The 17,591-nt window shown below is 49.9% G+C and overlaps 1 protein-coding gene across 1 annotated transcript in view; it reads right to left on the bottom strand.

Annotated features, from left to right (window-relative positions):
- Positions 1-1,804: 1,804 nt before the first annotated feature.
- The window catches only part of SCAMP4 (secretory carrier membrane protein 4), a 45,860-nt gene continuing 30,073 nt past the window's right edge, over positions 1,805-17,591 (bottom strand). The window contains exons 6-8 of the mRNA XM_060232769.1: positions 13,072-13,173; positions 6,521-6,638; positions 1,805-5,593 (exon numbers count right to left, since the gene is read on the bottom strand). Of these exons, the coding sequence (XP_060088752.1) occupies positions 5,423-5,593; positions 6,521-6,638; positions 13,072-13,173 (391 nt within the window). The 3' untranslated portion in view covers positions 1,805-5,422. The remainder of the gene's footprint in view (positions 5,594-6,520; positions 6,639-13,071; positions 13,174-17,591) is intronic.

Raw genomic sequence — 17,591 nt, 5'->3', positions numbered from 1 at the left:
TGCGGTGACCAGAACTGCACACAGTATTCCAAATGAGACCGCACCATCGATTTATGCAGGGGCATTATGATACTGGCTGATTTGTTTTCAGTTCCCTTCCTAATAATTCCTAATAATTCCCAGCATTCCTAATAATTTTACTGCAATCGCACACTGTCCTCGACATTTTCAGTGAATTATCTACCACGACCCCAAGATCTCTCTCTTGGTCAGTCTGCCAGTTCACACCCCATCAACTTGTATTTGTAGCTGGGATTCTTGGCCCCAATGCGCATCACTTTGCACTTGGCCACATTGAACCTCATCTGCCACGTTGACGCCCACTCACCCAGCCTCAACAGATCCCTTTGGAGTTCCTCACAATCCTCTTTGGTTCTCACCACCCTGAACAATTTAGTGTCATCAGCAAATGTTAATGTTTTAATTCAGGTTCAGTTCTTTCACTAATAGCCTACCTTCCAGATTTTTTGTAAGGTTTACAAAATCATGTAAGATGCAATACTTTGGACTGGGGTGGCCAAACTGTGGCTCGGGAGACCCAGTTTGGTGTAGTGGTTAAATGCATGGACTCTTATCTGGGAGAACCGGGTTTGATTCCCTGCTCCTCCACTTGCAGCTGCTGGAATGGCCTTGGGTCAGCCAGAGCTTTCACAGAGTTGTCTCTCAGCCCATCCGCCTCACAGGGTGTCTGTTGTGGGGGAGGAAGGGAAAGGAGATTGTAGGCCACTCAGAGACTCTGTCCTTGAAAGGGCAGCTTCTGGGGGAGCTCTCTCAGCCCCTCCCACCTCACAGGATTTCTGTTGTGGGGGAGGAAGGGAAAGGAGATTGTAGGCCGCTCTGAGCCTGTCCTTGAAAGGGCAGCTTCTGGGAGAGCCCTCTCAGCCCCTCCCACCTCACAGGGTGTCTGTTGTGCGGGAGGAAGGGAAAGGAGATTGTAGGCCGCTCTGAGCCTCTGTCCTTGAAAGGGCAGCTTCTGGGAGAGCCCTCTCAGCCCCTCCCACTTCACAGGGTGTCTGTTGTGGGGGAGGAAGAGAAAGGAGATTGTAGGCCACTCTGAGACTGTCCTTGAAAGGGCAGCTTCTGGGAGAGCTCTCTCAGCCCCTCCCACCTCACAGGGTGTCTGTTGTGGGGGAGGAAGGGAAAGGAGATTGTAGGCCACTCTGAGCCTCTGTCCTTGAAAGGGCAGCTTCTGGGAGAGCCCTCTCAGCCCCACCTGCCCCACAGGGTCTGTTGTCGGGGGGGGGGGGGAGGTAAAGAGATTGTAGGCCACTCTGAGACTCTGTCTTTGAAAGGGCAACTGCTGTGAGAGCCCTCTCAGTCCCACCCACCTCACAGGGTGTCTGTTGTGGAGGAGGAAGGGAAAGGAGATTGTAGGCTCCTCTGAGACTCTGTCCTTGAAAGGGCAGCTTCTGAGAGAGCTCTCAGCCCCACCCACCTCACAGGATGTGGTGGAGGAAAGGAAAGGAGACTGTAAGCCGCTCTGTCTCTGATTCAGAGAAGGGCGGGGGATAAATTTGCAATTCTTCTTCCACACATATTGTGCGGCTCTTGAAGTCCCCACTGCCTTGTCGGCCAGCTTCGAGAACGCATTTAAAGTTGCTTTCTTTCCACCTCTCCCTCCCTCCCCTCCATCTATTTGCCTTCCTTCCTGCCTGCTCTCAAACATCTGAAGTTCATGCCTTGCGGCTCTCAAACGTCTGACGTTCATCCTTACGCGGCTGTTACAGAAAGTCTAGCCACTCCTACTTTGGACTCTTGCCGAACCTATTAACATAAAAACACAGGAACGTGGGTAGAAGCAATCTTTCCATAGGCAAACTTAGATTTATTTTCAAAGAGGGCAAGGGGGAGCATTAATAGATCACACCACAATGCGGAAGAAAAATAAATTCCAGAACACCATCGAGATATTTTTTAAAAAACACACATGCACATGGCTCAAAGTTGCGTTAATTCCTCCCAAGATTTAGTAATCGGTGCCTTTGCATCCAAATGTAAACATGAGACGTGGTTTGAAGAATCGTCACTCTATGAAGACAACGGTCAAGGCAGTGATTCCAGTAGGCAACTTCTTAAAATGGAAGCGATTGGTCCAACGGTGGGAGAAGCAGAGCACGATGGGATGTGGGGGTGGGGTAGGCGTTACAGTCGTGAATAAGGATTTCCAAGGGGGGGGGGGAGGGGAGAAGAGCACAAAGTCGCAAGAATTCACACAGCTTCAAAGCCGAGTTGAAGAAACGCCTCCAAAGAATCCCACCAAAGCACTTTTGGCAAACCGTTTTCTCATTCTGCTCGCTTGCCTTGACTAGAGATGTGCAGAAGAGAACGGAAGAGAACCCCTCCCCCCCAAAAAAAATCAGGCAAATTTGCTTTTTGTAAACACAAATGGATGTCCCACCTCCTCCAAAACATGACAAATATTAAAAATTGCAACGGGTGGCCTGAGAGATGTAGCCCCCCCCCCAAATGGCTGGGTTTCTCGCATCTACCAAAACACGGCAAAGTATTGGCTGAGCCAAGGGGCACCTCCTTCAAAATATTGACAAAACATTAAAGATAGCAACCGGTGGTGGTCTTGAGGGATGTAGTTCTCCCAAAAAGGCTGGATATCCCACATCCACCAAAATACAGCAAAGTATTGGCTGATTAGAGGGAGCAACGAGGTGAGCCAAGGGGGCAAATCCAGTTCTCTCTAAAGGTGACAGGCCCACTTCTCGGGGTCTACTCCAAGAGCAACGGCCTTCTCTCCCCTTCCCAGAAGCGGGCACTTCCAAAGTCATCACCGCGGGAAGGACAAGAGAGCGAGACGTCACCGAGAGAGGGACAAGGAAGGAGCTCGGTTTGGTATCTGGGGGTGGGGGGGGGATGTGTGTCGTGGCTTAGCAGAGGACATGGAGAAGGCATTGGGCAGGAAATGGTCAGAATCCCGACCTTTCCTCGTTCGGAAAATTGTCCTGGCTGCCACGTCTGACCGCTAGCCACAATCGGTTCCGTACAGCGGAAAGCAACGACTAAAGGGACATCCCCGCTTCCAATGAGGGATCTCTCGGCAACCTGAGGGCATCGAAACGACACCTCTTAAGGCAAAGCGACAGCAGGAAAGCAGTTCTAGAGAACGGGGCCGCCCAGCTGCCTTCAGACTTCAAAATGGCAGCACCCCCTAGGGACGGGAGGGGGGGGGGAGACTGAATTGCACACACCCCACCCAAAAAAACAAAATTAAGGACTCCGTGAAACCCAACGCTGCATTTGGAATGTTTTAAGAGCTCTTGGGAGTCTCGTAAACAAACTGACTTTGGGGCATGAGAGAAGAGAGGCGCCCCAGGAAAAAAACCCCTATTTTTCAAAACAAGGCGCTCAAAGAGATTTTGGCTTCTAGCGTGAACAGATACCGTCCTGCGAAGTGTACAAAACCTACTTGAGACAGGGACTATTCCCTTCCCTGTTACGTATATCTTGGGCGGGGGAGAGGGTTGAAGGAATAGGGAAACGCTTCCAGTATAAACCAAGCGAGATGATGGAAAGCTGCAAGAGATTCACCTCTGGTAAGGCACACATCACAACCGTCCCCGACAGGCACTCATTTCTCCTTCCTCCCATTTCTCCTGCCCCAAAGGGATAAGGAAGCCAGTTTTCACATTTGCAGTTTTCTCCAGTTCGTCGCCCCTCGACCGCACAAAAATTTCTCAGCGCTGACCCCAGAAAAGAAGAGATTCGAACTCTTGTCTCGTGGGAATGGCCACACTGGGAGGCAAGCGTAGGGGGCTGGTCGTGACTCTGAAAAGGCAAGCGCCCACGCGTTTGAAGAAGAACCGACCCACGCTGCACTCGAAACACAGCAAGGGGGAGTCATCCCTTAGAATACGACTGTTTCGTAAATGCCTGAAGTCGGAGTTGCACCGTTCGTCCCTCGGCGAAGACAATTCGGGGTCAGGAAACCAAACCCAGGGCGGACTTCTGGAGCCACTATACCAGCAGCTGGCGGAAGTGGATTCTGTCTTCTTTGGAAGACACCCTGTGCAAAGAACGCTGATCAAAGATCACCGCGCCAGGTTTCCTGTAAGGCATTTGAATGCCAAGAGCTAAGGGCTTCCAGCCTCACAGCACCTCACCTGTTGGGGTGGGTGCTAGAACCTGCTATAGGTCAAGGAAAAACTGGGACCTGGGATACCAACAGTTCCCCAGGGAGGGAGAGGCAAAAATAAAAACTTCCAGACCTCATCTAGCCCCCTCACCCCAGTCTACACTGGAGGATCAAAGAACTGGAGAAGCCCGCCTGGGACATGCCAACAAGCAATGTCAGAAACCCATCTCTGGAACTGCCGAACAGACCCTCCCAAAGCTATCGCTGGTTTTGTTTTACAACATCGCTTTGGGCATGATAGAAAGAGAAAGGAAACAGATCGGACCGGGGCTTCTTTGCCCAGGTACATGCAAGGCAGAGACTGTTCAGGGTTCCCGTTTTAGCAAGCAAAAGTTAAGTTTCAAAGCAAAAGCAGCTCCAAAATTAGGATGCCGAGAAAAGGAAAAGTAGTGCTTGGAGCGGGCAGCTCGAAAAGCAGATCGCCCGAACGACGGCAATCTCTACAAATGGCACAGCCACGAAGGTTCCAGACCGCGTTGCTTGCTTCTCCCCACCCACCCGCCCGCATCAAGTCTCAAGTCTGAAATGCTCCCTTGTGAAACGAGAACCCTCACACATGGGAAAACCAGCATCTCAGGAGAACCTGGAACTCATCTCCCTGAGGGGATAGCTTTCAACTTGCAGGAAGAACGTTTTCTTTTAATCAGCGGGGGAAAGAATCGCCCCGTGCAATTCTTTCCCTGAGGCAATCTAATGTAGTTCAGTCCAAGAACACTTCGGGAGCTGCGCCGTATGTGTCGATTACTGGTCAGTAAACAGTTTCTCCTCTCCTAAGAACCAGTACAAGAGGTCAGAAGACCTTCGGGGTGTAAGAGAATGAGCTAAACCGCCAATGGGGTGGATCAGGAGAAGGAAGGAAGGATAAGTCTCTTCCCCACGGAGGAACGTGGCAGTGGACTGCTGATCTACGTAAAACGACTATGTCCCTAGAAGTGTCCCTAGAAGTTCTCCCGACCATCCACTGGCAAAAGCAGGGAGGGGAGCAGGCCGTGAATAGAAATTGCAGGCCCTTTCCACAGAATTAGGCCAATATTGGCAGCCACCATCTCGTGGCTATTTCTCAGAGATAAGAGGCCAAGAACGTAGGACAACAGTAGAAGAACCTGATCTTCTGCAACTGCTGACAGGGGGAATGTTAAAAAAAACAACTGAGCAAGGGGGGTAAAAAAACCCCGGGAGACTATAGATTATTCTACCTCAACACCCTCCCCCCCAAAGTACCAGCGACATATTTTTGGGATGACCCTGGATAATAAAGAATCTGGGGGCAGGTCGGCGCTAACGGCTCCGGGCGGGGTAGCTGGGGACAGTTGGGTACTCCGGGAGGCTGTTCCCCGAAAAGTTGTTGAACTGAGCTTCCCGAGTCGGCGGGTTCCTCCACAGGCCACTGTGCCACTCTTCCTGGGCTTTCTGGAAACTTCCGCCTCCACCACGGTAAAGCCGGTGGACCTGAGGAAGGCGGGGAGGAAAAAAAAAACGGATTGATGAGGCTGAAAACAGACTCTGAACCAACTGACCCCTGCCCAAATGAAGAAGATGACATTGGACTTGTATCACACCCTCCACTCTGAATCTCAGAGTGGCTCACAATCTCCTTTACCTTCTTCCCCCTCAACAAACACCCTGTGAGGGAAGTGGGGCTGTGAGAGTTCTCCCAGAAGCTGCCCTTTCAAGGACAGAGTCTCAGAGCGGCCTACAATCTCCTTTCTTTTCCTCCCCCACAACACACAACCTGTAAGGCGGGTGGAGCTGAGAGAGCTCTCCCAGAAGCTGCCCTTTCAAGAACAGAGGCTCAGAGCAGACTACAATCTCCTTTCCATTCCTCCCCCACAACAGACACCCTGTGAGGTGCGTGGGGCTGTAAGAGTTCTCCCAGAAGCTGCCCTTTCAAGGACAGAGGCTCAGAGCGGCCTACAATCTCCTTTCCCTTCCTCCCCTATAACAGATACCCTGTGAGGCGGGTGGGGCTGAGAGAGCTCTCTCAGAAGCTGCCCTTTCAAGGACAGAGTCTCAGAGCGGCCTGCAATCTCCTTTCCCTTCCCTGTGAGGTGGGAAAGGAGATTGTAGGCTGCTCTGAGACTCTGTCCTTGAAACAGCAGCTTCTGGGAGAGCTCTCTCAGCCCCACCTACCTCACAGGGTGTCTGTTGTGGGGGAGGAAGGGAAAGGAGATGGTAGGCCGCTCTGAGACTCTGTCCTTGAAAGGGCAGCTGCTGTAAGAGCTCTCTCAGCCCCACCTGCCTCACAGGGTGTTTGTTGGTGGTGGGGGGGGGAGGTAGAGGAGATTGTGACCGCTCTGAGACTCTGAGATTCAGAGTATAGGGCAAGATATAAACCCAAAATCACCTTCAAAAAAATTCCGCCCTCCCCACACTTACCCGAAGGAGACAGACGAACATCACAAGGGCCGACAGCGTAAACATCACAGCAGGAAACAGCATGACCACGCCCGCCCCAGCACTGGTGCCGAAAAAGTTTACGGCTGCCAGCCACCCGCTGGAAGAGAGGGCAAGAAAACAGGAGAAATTACTTAGTGACGCTAGAGGGAGCAGATCCACTTCTAAATTATGAGTGCTTTCTCCGGGGGCGGGCTTAACATAAGCTGCTTTATAGACAGAGGGAAGACAGACAGATATCCAAAAAGGAAGAGTTTGTCATTCAGCTCAGGTATTGCAAGTATCGCCAAATACGCAGTCCAGACTGTAGCTTCGGAGGGTAAGGCGTGCTGGGCCGCAGTAGAAGAGATAGATCCGAGTCCGGTCACACCTTGAGAGCCAGTTTGGTGTAGTGGTTAAGTGCGCGGACTCTTATCTGGGAGAACCGGGTTTGATTCCCCACTCCTCCACTTGCACCTGCTGGAATGGTCTTGGGTCGGCCACAGCTCTGGCAGAGGTTGTGCTTGAAAGGGCAGCTGCTGTGAGAGCTCTCTCAGCCCCACCCGCCTCACAGGGTGTCTGTTGTGGGGGAGGAGGGGAAAGGAGATTGTAGGCCGCTCTGAGACTCTGTCCTTGAAAGGGCAGCTTCTGGGAGAGCTCTCTCAGCCCCACCCACCTCACAGAGTGTCTGTTGTGGGGGAGGAGGGGAAAGGAGATTGTAGGCTGCTCTGAGACTCTGTCCTTGAAAGGGCAGCTTCTCTCAGCCCCACCCACCTCACAGGGAAGGGAAAGGAGATTGGAGACCGCTGTGAGACCGCTGTCTTTGAAAGGGCAGCTTCTGTGAGAGCTCTCATAGCCCCACTTCCCTCACAGGGAGTTTGTTGAGGGGGAAGAAGGTAAAGGAGATTGTGAGCCACTCTGAGATTCAGAGTGGAGGGTGTGATACAAGTCCAATGTCATCTTCTTCATTTGGGCAGGGGTCAGATGGTTCAGAGTCTGTTTTCACCCTCATCAATCCGGTTTTTTTCCTCTCCACCTCCCTCAGGTCCACCGTTGTGTCTGTTGTGGGGGAGGAAGGGAAAGGAGATTGTAGGCTGCTCTGAGACTCTGTCCTTGAAAAGGCAGCTTCTGGGAGAGCTCTCTCAGCCCCACCCACCTCACGGGGTGTCTGTTGTGGGGGAGAAGGGAAAGGAGATTGTAAGCCACTCTGAGACTCTGATTCAGAGAGAACGGCGGGGTATAAATCTGCAGTCTTCTTCTCTTAAAGTGCCCACATATTGCCAACAAACCTTCCCTGATCAAAGGAGCTAGAAACTTTAAGCAAATCAAAAACACACAAGCTGCGATACAGGAAATACATGTTTCTTCACCTGGAACCAGGGCAGTAGGCAGGAACTGAGGGGAGGAGGTGCTGGGGCAAACACGAATTAAATTAAAACTGAATTAGTTTATAAAGCATCGAATCACATTGGGTCGCACGGCCAAGACGAGTACGAACCATATAGGGAAAAGCAAGGACATCAGCCTAGCAACCGGACGCAGATTAGTCTGTGCTATTGTGTTCCCCATAGCAACCTATAGCTGCGAAAAGTCAGACCATGAAGAAGTGAGACAGGAGGAAAACTGACTCATCTGAGCTATGGTGCTGGAGAAGGCACCCTTGGAGAGCAAAGGTGGCAATCAAGTTTTGCAGGGGTGGCCAATGGTAGCTCTCTGGATGTTTTTTGCCTACAACTCCTATCAGCCCCAGCCATTGGCCATGCTGGCTGGGGCTGATGGGAGTTGTAGGCAAAAAAACATCTGGAGAGCTACCGTTGGCCACCCCTGAAGTATTGGAATTGGAGATGAACGTAAGAGAAGCCATGTTAGATCAGGCCAAAGGCCCATCCAGTCCAACACTCTGTGTCACACAGTGGCCCCAAAAAAATTATACACACACACACACAGTGGCTAATAGCCACTAATGGACCTCTGCTCCATATTTTTATCTAAACCCCTCTTGAAGGTGGCTATGCTTGTGGCCGCCGCCATCTCCTGTGGCAGTGAATTCCACATGTTAATCACCCTTTGGGTGAAGAAGTACTTCCTTTTATCCGTTTTAACCTGTCTGCTCAGCAATTTCATCGAATGCCCACGAGTTCTTGTATTGTGAGAAAGGGAGAAAAGTACTTCTTTCTCTACATTCTCCATCCATGCATTATCTTGTAAACCTCTATCATGTCACCCCACAGTCGACGTTTCTTCAAGCTAAAGAGTCCCAAGCGTTTCAACCTTTCTTCATAGGGAAAGTGTTCCAGCCCTTTAATCATTATAGATGTGATGGTCTGGGGGAAAAAAAAACACAGAAAAATTCGGGGGGAAATCTCCGCCCTCCCCCCCGTTTTTTTCCTTATGTCTGTTTTTTCCCCCTGAAAAATTGAAAAAAGAAAAAACTGATTATGGGACATTTTATTTTAACACGATAAAATATTTTAAGACAAGGTGTTCAAATCGTTTCCAAACCTTTTCTAAAAAATATGTCCGGTGTTAGATTATTCTAATTTCTGTGCACTGAGGACAAGCAAGTCTGGGGTCTTGCCCCCATCTGAAACTTAGTCCTACACTCCCTTCCTCACGCTCCTCCCCCCTTTAGTTCTTCTTAGGAGAATGAGGTTTTCATTTTTATTTAATACTGTGGAGAGGAAATATGAATAATTGTCACTTCTGGATTTTTAAAAATGGTTTTGAGGAAGTCTTTTTGTCTGTTCCACATAAACTAGTAAGCGGTTAGGAGACTGTTGCTCCATTTGTTACAATTACAAATAAACATTACTTAAAAAGTAACTGTTTGTCATAATTGTTTGGACACACTATATTTTTTAATATGCTAGTGGGGATGATTTCATGCCAAGTAAAATTGTCCATAGTCATACTTTACGTTCCTAAAGGAACAGAACGACTTTCAGTGTGGAAAAGAAAGAAGCGCTAATGTAGCACTTTTTTTTTCAAAGTTTCCGGAAATTTCCGGCTTTTTCCGGAAAAAAACCTGGTTTTTTCCCCGAACTTCAAAATTTCTGGAGATTTTACATCTCTAACTGGAACGCATAAAACTAGACATCGGGGGGGGGGGGGGGGGGGAGGGAGCAAAAATTACAAAACTGCAAGTGACTTATTTCGGCCGTTGTCACTGGAAGAGCTTATTAGAAAAAGCAATTATGCTTGGATGGTTTAGCGCTGGGGTGTCAAACTCATTTGTTAGGAGGGCTGGATCTGATATAAACGAGACCTTGTTGGGCTGGGCCATGTCTGGCTGGACCATGTGTGCAGCTATTTAAGGTTAGGTAGCAGAGAGACAGACTTTATAGAGGACACAAACAAACACAATTAAATATATATTTTTCAAAAAACTTAAAATATGCTTAAAACGTTAGCACTTGCTGGTCTTAAACTGGGAACTGGGAAAAGGAAGCTGTGGCTCTTTCCTTCCTTCCCCCAGGGGACTGGGGGGGGGGAGCCTCAGCCAACAGAAGGAAGAGAGGCTTGGCTCAGTAACTCTAATGTGTGATTGAGAGAGCCTGGAAAAAACAAGCTCTGCCTACCCCTCTTCCCCAAAGGAGGAGCCTCAGCCAATCCCAAAGGAGGAGCCTCAGCCAATAGAGAAAACAGGGGTTTTGCCCTGTAGCTCCTGTGCAAGCCTTGCAAAGCAAACTGTGATGCAGAAGGAAGCAAGATATAGGGAGAAAGTAGCAGATGACAGCCAGTTGCTCAGGGGCCTGATAGGAGCCCTCCGGGGGCCTGGTTTGGCCCCCCCCCCGACTGCATGCTTGACACTCCTGGTTTAGCGGCAAAAAAGGAAACCAGGCCGCCAAGGAACACAGCGGCCAGACACCACAAAAGTCAACACCAGCCTGAGCGTGGAACAACTCGAAGAAACAGTACAGGATCGGAAATGCGGGGAGAGCTGGCCCGTAGAATCGCCGAGAGTCCGACGCCGCCAAATGCTTAACGACAACAAAATCAATTTAAACTGAGCACGCCTTGCAAGTGAAAGCGGCGGCACCAGGAGAATCGGGCCCACAACAGGCAGTCTGCCTCCTCCCTCCAGTCCCTCCCTCCACCTTCGGCCAAGGGGAGGAGTAGCTGCCGGCAGCTCTGCAGAATCCTCTCCCTGCAAGCAAGGCTCCCTCTAAGCTGCGGAGTCTTGTGAGCAAAAATTCTACTTTGCGAGCTACTGGCATTCAAGTGGGGGGAGCTCCTGCACAGATTAGTTTGAGCCTGCCGAGTCAAGCCTCTTTTCCTTCTACTGGCTGAGGCTCCACCCCCTCCTCATCCTCTGGGCTGGGAGGGGAAAGAGCCAGAGCTTCCTTTGCCCAGTTCCCTCGATCACATGGGAGAGATACTAAATCTTTAACTGCGATTGTCTGTGTCCTTTATGAAGTTTATATCTCCACTATGTGGCATTACATTTTACGATACACACGGCCCGCCCCAGCGAGGTCACATTTATGTCAGATCCGCCCCTCATAACAAATAAATTCGACACCCCTGCTTCTACTGCAGCCTGGCCCAGCTTACCCTCTGATGTTACAGTCCTGGGTGCAAATTTTGTGTTTCTTGTTTTAAACAATTTTATTGATAACGTATGGTAACAATTTTCCGTTAATAACTTCTTTTCATCTATCCCATATGCTTCTTTCTAATCACCCCTCCCCCCCGTTACTTGACTCCCACCAGTGTTATTTACTCAAAATACTAACATTAAAAGGTACCCTGAATTCCTAAGAACTAAAATTAATATTCTTTCTTCTAAAGTTTAATCATTATCAAAAATTGTCCAATTTCCTTCTACTTTCCACTCGTCTTCTACTTAACTTCTAAATTTTTTCCACTCCCTTTTAAAATCTTCTAAATCATAGTCTCTTTAATACTCTGACATGTTGAAAGTTCTTGTTAATTTGTCCAACTTTTACAATCCAATCCCATTTTTCTGGTATTTTTTCTTGCTTCCACAACTGCGCATATAGTGTCCTAGCAGCTGAAAGCAAGTACCAAATTATAGTTCTATCTTCCTTTGGAAATTTTTCCATTTGTAATCCCAACAGAAAAGTCTCTGCAACTTTCTTGAATTCATATCCCAAGATCCTAGACATTTCTTGTTGGATCATCTGCCAATACTTTTTCGTTCTTTCACAAGTCCACACATATGGTAGAAAGAACCTTCATGTTTTTCACATTTCCAACATCTGTCTGGCATCTTGTTATTCATCTTTGCCAATTTTTAGGAGTCATATACCATCTATACATCATTTTAAAACAGTTCTCTTTAATACTCTGACATGCTGAAAGTTTCATAGAGTTCTTCCATAAATATTCCCATGTATCCATCTGTATTTCTTTATTTACATTTATTGCCCATTTAATCATTTTGTGTTTCTTGAAATTTTTCAGCTAAAAAACAAACCTTTCCTTCATGGACGCACACACATATTGAAAGCAGTTTATGTTATGCCCCCCACACTCCCAAGAAAGCACTCATAATTTAAAAATGAAAAAAAGTATTTTACAAGCTTCGCTTTTCAACCTGAGGGCGAGAAGAAAGGTTATAATCGAACTTCCAATCTCAACAGAAAAGACAACAACTGCCGTCTGAATAGATAAACACATTTAAAATCCATGAATACATCTTCTGAAACATAACCTACGATGCGGCTGATTCAGTCAATATTTATTACGGTCGAAGACAGAAGTTCAACGTCTCTCTGAAAGCCATCTAAACATCCACAGAATTCAGAACTTTAGAGCAGTTCCTCAGTGGAACAGGCTTCCTCGGGAGGTGGTGGGCTCTCCTTCCTTGGAAGCTTTCAAACAAAGGCTAGATGGCCATCTGACAACAATGAAGATCCTGTGAATTTAGGGGGAAGTGTTTGTGAGTTTCCTGCATTGTGCAGGGGGTTGGGCTAGATGACCCTGGAGGTCCCTTCCAACTCTAGGATTCTATGACTCTTCAGGAGGTGGTGGGCTCTCCTTCCTTGGAGGTTTTTAAACAGAGACTAGATGCCCATCTGACAGCAATGAGGATCTTGTGAATTCAGGGGGAGGTATTTGTGAGTTTCCCGCATTGTGCAGGGGGTTGGGCTAGATGACCCTGGAGGTCCCTTCCAACTCTAGGATTCTATGACTCTTCAGGAGGTGGTGGGCTCTCCTTCCTTGGAGGTTTTTAAACAGAGGCTGGATGCCCATCTGACAGCAATGAGGATCTTGTGAATTTAGGGGGAGGTATTTGTGAGTTTCCCACATTGTGCAGGGGGTTGGACTAGATGACCCTGGAGGTCCGTTCCAACTCTATGAGAAGTGAGAACCAAGGACTGAAAACCGTCCACAAGGATCTCCTGAAGCCACAAGGAGGACTTCATCTGATGCCAGGGAAGACAGATCCAAAGTTTTGGTGCCGCCACTAAGAACGCTCTGCTTTGAGGAGAAATGCTCTATTCCATTTAAAAAACAACCGTATAAACTCATCTAACTTACACAAAGCCAAAGTAATAAGAGATGGGAGCGGAAGTTCCCCCACTTACCATGCTCCCCACCCAGGTATCCCAATCGCTTGGATGACTGCCAAGACGAATTGCGCTCCAAAGATGAAGAAGAAGACCATGAAGTTGAAAGAGCTGTCTGACCTGGGAAGAAGGAAGGAAGAGGAGAGAGATGGATTTAACCGGTGTGGCACAGCGGTTGACGCATCAACCCGGGGGGTGAGACCTGAGTTTAAGTCTCTGCCTGGAAGCTCACTGGGTCACCTTGGAGTTCTGGAAGCCTACTGAGTCGCCCCACCATCTCACCCTTGGCCTCCAGCAGGCAACCTTTGCGATCGTCGTGACTAACGGGGGAGAGAAAGCAGAATTCGGGGACCGTGTCCTACCTAAGCCCCGTTATCTCACACCACATTCCCTGTGTTGAACTGCTATCCCATTCTCACTGGGTAAGGGAGGGATAAGAAGAAGAGTTGGATTTATACACTGGCCTTCACTCAGAGCGGCCTACGATCTCCTTTCCCTTCCTCCCCCACAACAGACAACCTGTGAAGTGGGTAGGGCTGAGAGAGCTCTCCCAGAAGCTGCCCTTTCAAGGACAGAGGCTCAGAGCGGCCTACAACCTCCTTTCCCTTCCTCCCCCACAACAGACACCCTGTGAGGCGGGTGGGGCTGAGAGAGCTCTCCCAGAAGCTGCCCTTTCAAGGACAGAGGCTCAGAGCGGCCTACAACCTCCTTTCCCTTCCTCCCCCACAACAGACAACCTGTGAAGTGGGTGGGGCTGAGAGAGCTCTCCCAGAAGCTGCCCTTTCAAGGACAGAGGCTCAGAGCGGCCTACAATCTCCTTTCCCTTCCTCCCCCACAACAGACACCCTGTGAGGTGAGTGGGGATGTGAGAGCTCTCCCAGAAGCTGCCCTTTCAAGGACAGAGTCTCAGAGCGGCCTACAATCTCCTTTCCTTTTCTCCCCCACAACAGACTCCCTGTGAGGCGGGTGGGGCTGAGAGAGCTCTCTCAGACTCTGCCCTTTCTAGGACAGAGTCTCAGAGTGGCCTACAATCTCCATTCCCTTCCTCCCCCACAACGGACACCCTGTGAGGCAGGTGGGGCTGAGAGAGTTCTCTCAGAAGCTGCCCTTTCAAGGACAGAGTCTCAGAGCAGCCTACAATCTCCTTTCCCTTCCTCCCCCACAACAGACGCCCTGTAAGGCAGGTGGGGCTGAGAGAGTTCTCTCAGAAGCTGCCCTTTCAAGGACAGAGTCTCAGAGCGGCCTACAATCTCCTTTCCCTTCCTCTCCCCACAACAGACACCCTGTGAGGCAGGTGGGGCTGAGAGAGCTCTCCCAGAAGCTGCACTTTCAAGGACAGAATCACAGAGTGGCCTACAATCTCCTTTCCCTTCCTCTCCCCACAGCAGTCAACCTGTGAGGTAGGCGGGGCTGAGAGAGCTCTTTCAAGAGCTGCTCTTGCGAGAACAGCTGAGAGAACTGTGACTGGTCCAAGATCACCCAGCTGGCTGGACATGGAAAGAGATGGGGAATCAAACTCGTTTCTGCAGATTAGAGTCCACCGCTCCTACTCACTACACCAGAATGGCCACGGATAAGTAGGTCCCAATAAGACAAATCAATGGAGTCACACAGAGGACAGCCAGTGATCGTGAAAATCTGGTGAGCCTCAACTCTGACATTCAGAGCAGCAGCCAAGACCATAGCGGCGACCAGGGGTGGAATTCTAGCAGGAGCTCCTTTGCATATTAGGCCACACACACCTGATGTAGACAATCCTCCTGGAGCATACAAGGCTCTTTTTTGTAAGCCCTTGGAGGACTGGCTACATCAGGGGTGTGTGGCCTAATATGCAAAGCAGCTTCTGCTAGAATTCCACCACTGGCTAAAGCTGATTGAGGGGCAAAACGACCCCAATTCTTGGGACCCTTTGACTGGAGATATCAGGGACTGAACCTGAAACACTTCAGGCAGGTGTTATACCACTGAGCCACAAGGACCAGGGAATGTGCGGATCACCTGCGTACCGCACCTCTGTGAGAGTCCCTGCTCTAAGCTTGCCTCCTCGACGCAGGAATCACACCTGGAAACGGGATGGTTGACTTCACATCCTACAAACGAGGTGTGGCCAAACTTGCTTAATGTTAAAAGCCACGTAGAAAAAAATGTCAGATGTTTGAGGGTCATAAAACAGGAGGGAGGGAAGGTGGAAGGCAGGCAAACAGAAAGGGAGGGAGAGGTGAAAAGAAAGCAACTTTAACTTGAAATGCTGGCTTGGCTTGGAGAAGTGATTTGAGAGAAATGCCTTCTCCAAGCCAGCCGATGGGGCAATGGAGGCTTCGAGAGCCACACAATATGCATGAAAAAGCCAGTTTGGCCACCCCTGCTACAAACCCTTTTAAGGAAGCAATTTTAATTGAAAGAACTGAGGCGGAGCAGCGTTCTTCAGTTGTCTACCAACTCAGGATCTTGGCTCTCCTCTTTGAGAGCGCCGGTTTGGTGTAGTGGTTAAGTGCGCGGACTCTGAGTCAGCCATAGCTCTGGCAGAGGTTGTCCTTGAAAGGGCAGCTGCTGTGAGAGCTCTCCCAGCCCCATCTGCCTCACAGGGTGTCTGTTATGGAAGAGGAAGGGAAAAGAGATTGTGGGCTGCTCTGGGACTCTGTCCTGGAAAGGGCAGCTGCTGTGAGAGCTCTCTCAGCCCCACCCACCTCACAAGGTGTCTGTTGTGGGGGAGGAAGGGAAAGAAGATTGTAGGCTGCTCTGGGACTCTGTCCTTGAAAAGGGCAGCTGCTGTGAGAGCTCTCCCAGCCCCACCCGCCTCACAAGGTGTCTGTTGTGGGGGAGGAAGGGAAAGGAGATTGTAGGCCGCTCTGGAACTCTGTCCTTGAAAAGGGCAGCTTCTGTGAGAGTTCTCTCAGCCCCACCCGCCTCACAGGGTGCCTGTTGTGGGAGGGGGGGGGGTAGAGAAGACTGTGACAATTGTGAGACAACGGTGACAACTGTGAGATTCAGAGTGAGGGGTGGGATATAAATCCAATATCATAATGTTCTTTGGCATCACTGTGCTGAGCTGTTCCGAGTGCGAAGGAGACGAGATTTTTCCTCTGTGTCTCAGCGGCTGGCTTGTCGTCATCCGCTCGCACGCTTCTTGGGCTAAAGGGATGAGCCGGCAGTAATCTGGCTTTGGAAAGAGATTATCAGGGGAAAGAGCTCTCTGATGCCACGTCAGAAGACCTCTGGGGTCTGAAAAGAATTTTCTTTTTTAAAATGGGTAGAACGACGCCGGAAAGGAAAGCCACCTCACAGGGGAAAACCCCGGCCAGGTTTTGGTGGGGACCAAACAGCAGGTCGCAAGTGTACCAGAAAGGAAGATTTCTTCCTGACCTTATGGGCAAAGGATAGATTCCGCAACTCTCCAACACTCTCAGCTGTTGTAGATTCTGCCGGCTGTGTGGCCGTGGTCTTGGGATTGGGAGACCTGACGTTTCGCCAGCGACTGTGACTTGGCATCCTCAGAGGCGTAACCCAGAAAACTGGAGTTCTCTCTGGGTCAAAGTGAGAAGAAGATGGTAGGCAGGGAATTTAAATCGACTCAGGCACGTGGGGTAGGGCCGAGCCTGTTTGGTGTAGTGGTGAAATGTGCGGACTCTTATCTGAGAGAACCGGGTTTGATTCCCCACTTCTCCATTTGCAGCTGCTGAAATGGCCTTGGCTCAGCCACAGAGCTCTCGCAGGAGCTGTCCTTGAAAGCACAGCTGCTATAAGAGCTCTCTCAGCCCCACCCGCCTCACAGGGTGTCTGTTGTTGGGGGAGGAAATATAGGAGATTGTAGACCGCTCTGAGCGTCTGTCCTTGAAAGGGCAGCTTCTGGGAGAACTGTCTCAGCCCCACCCACCTCACAGGGTGTCTGTTGTGGGGAGAGAAGATATAGGAGATTGTAGGCCGCTCTGAGAGTCTGTCCTTGAAAGGGCAGCCTCTGGGAAAGCTCACTCAGCCCCACCCACTTCACAGGGTGTCTGTTGTGGGGGAGGAATGGAAAGGAGATTGTAGGCCGCTCTGAGACTCTGTCCTTGACAGGGCAGCTTCTGGGAGAGCTCTCTCAGCCTCACCCACCTCACAGGGTGTCTGTGGTGGGGGAGGAAGGGAAAGGAGATTGTAGGCCGCTCTGAGACTCTGATTCAGAGAGAAGGGCAGGGTATACATCTGCAGTTTTCTTCTTCAAAGCCCCTTTTGCCAGATACAAAACTGCACTGCACCTTCACACCCTAATTCTAATCTTGGCAACACTCATCCCACCTTCTGACTGTGATATATATGGCCTCAGCTCAGATCCCCGTAACCTTGTTAGTCTCTAAGGGGCTGCTGGATTCGAACCTTGCTCTTCTGCAGCAAGCTATCACAACCACCCGCCTGAAGCTATCCTCAAGAATAGACAGACAGCAGAAGATCCTAAGCGGCTCTGAGACTCTGATTCAGAGAGAAGGGCGGGGCATAAATCTGATGTCTTCTTCTACACCGCCCCTAATACATTCTCCTCAGCACAACAATGGGGCCTGTTG

This window comes from Heteronotia binoei, chromosome 2, assembly GCF_032191835.1.
Source record: "Heteronotia binoei isolate CCM8104 ecotype False Entrance Well chromosome 2, APGP_CSIRO_Hbin_v1, whole genome shotgun sequence".
Lineage (NCBI taxonomy): Eukaryota > Metazoa > Chordata > Lepidosauria > Squamata > Gekkonidae > Heteronotia > Heteronotia binoei.
The sequence above is the reverse complement of the archived record's forward strand: the minus strand, read 5'-3'. Positions and strand labels throughout refer to the sequence as shown.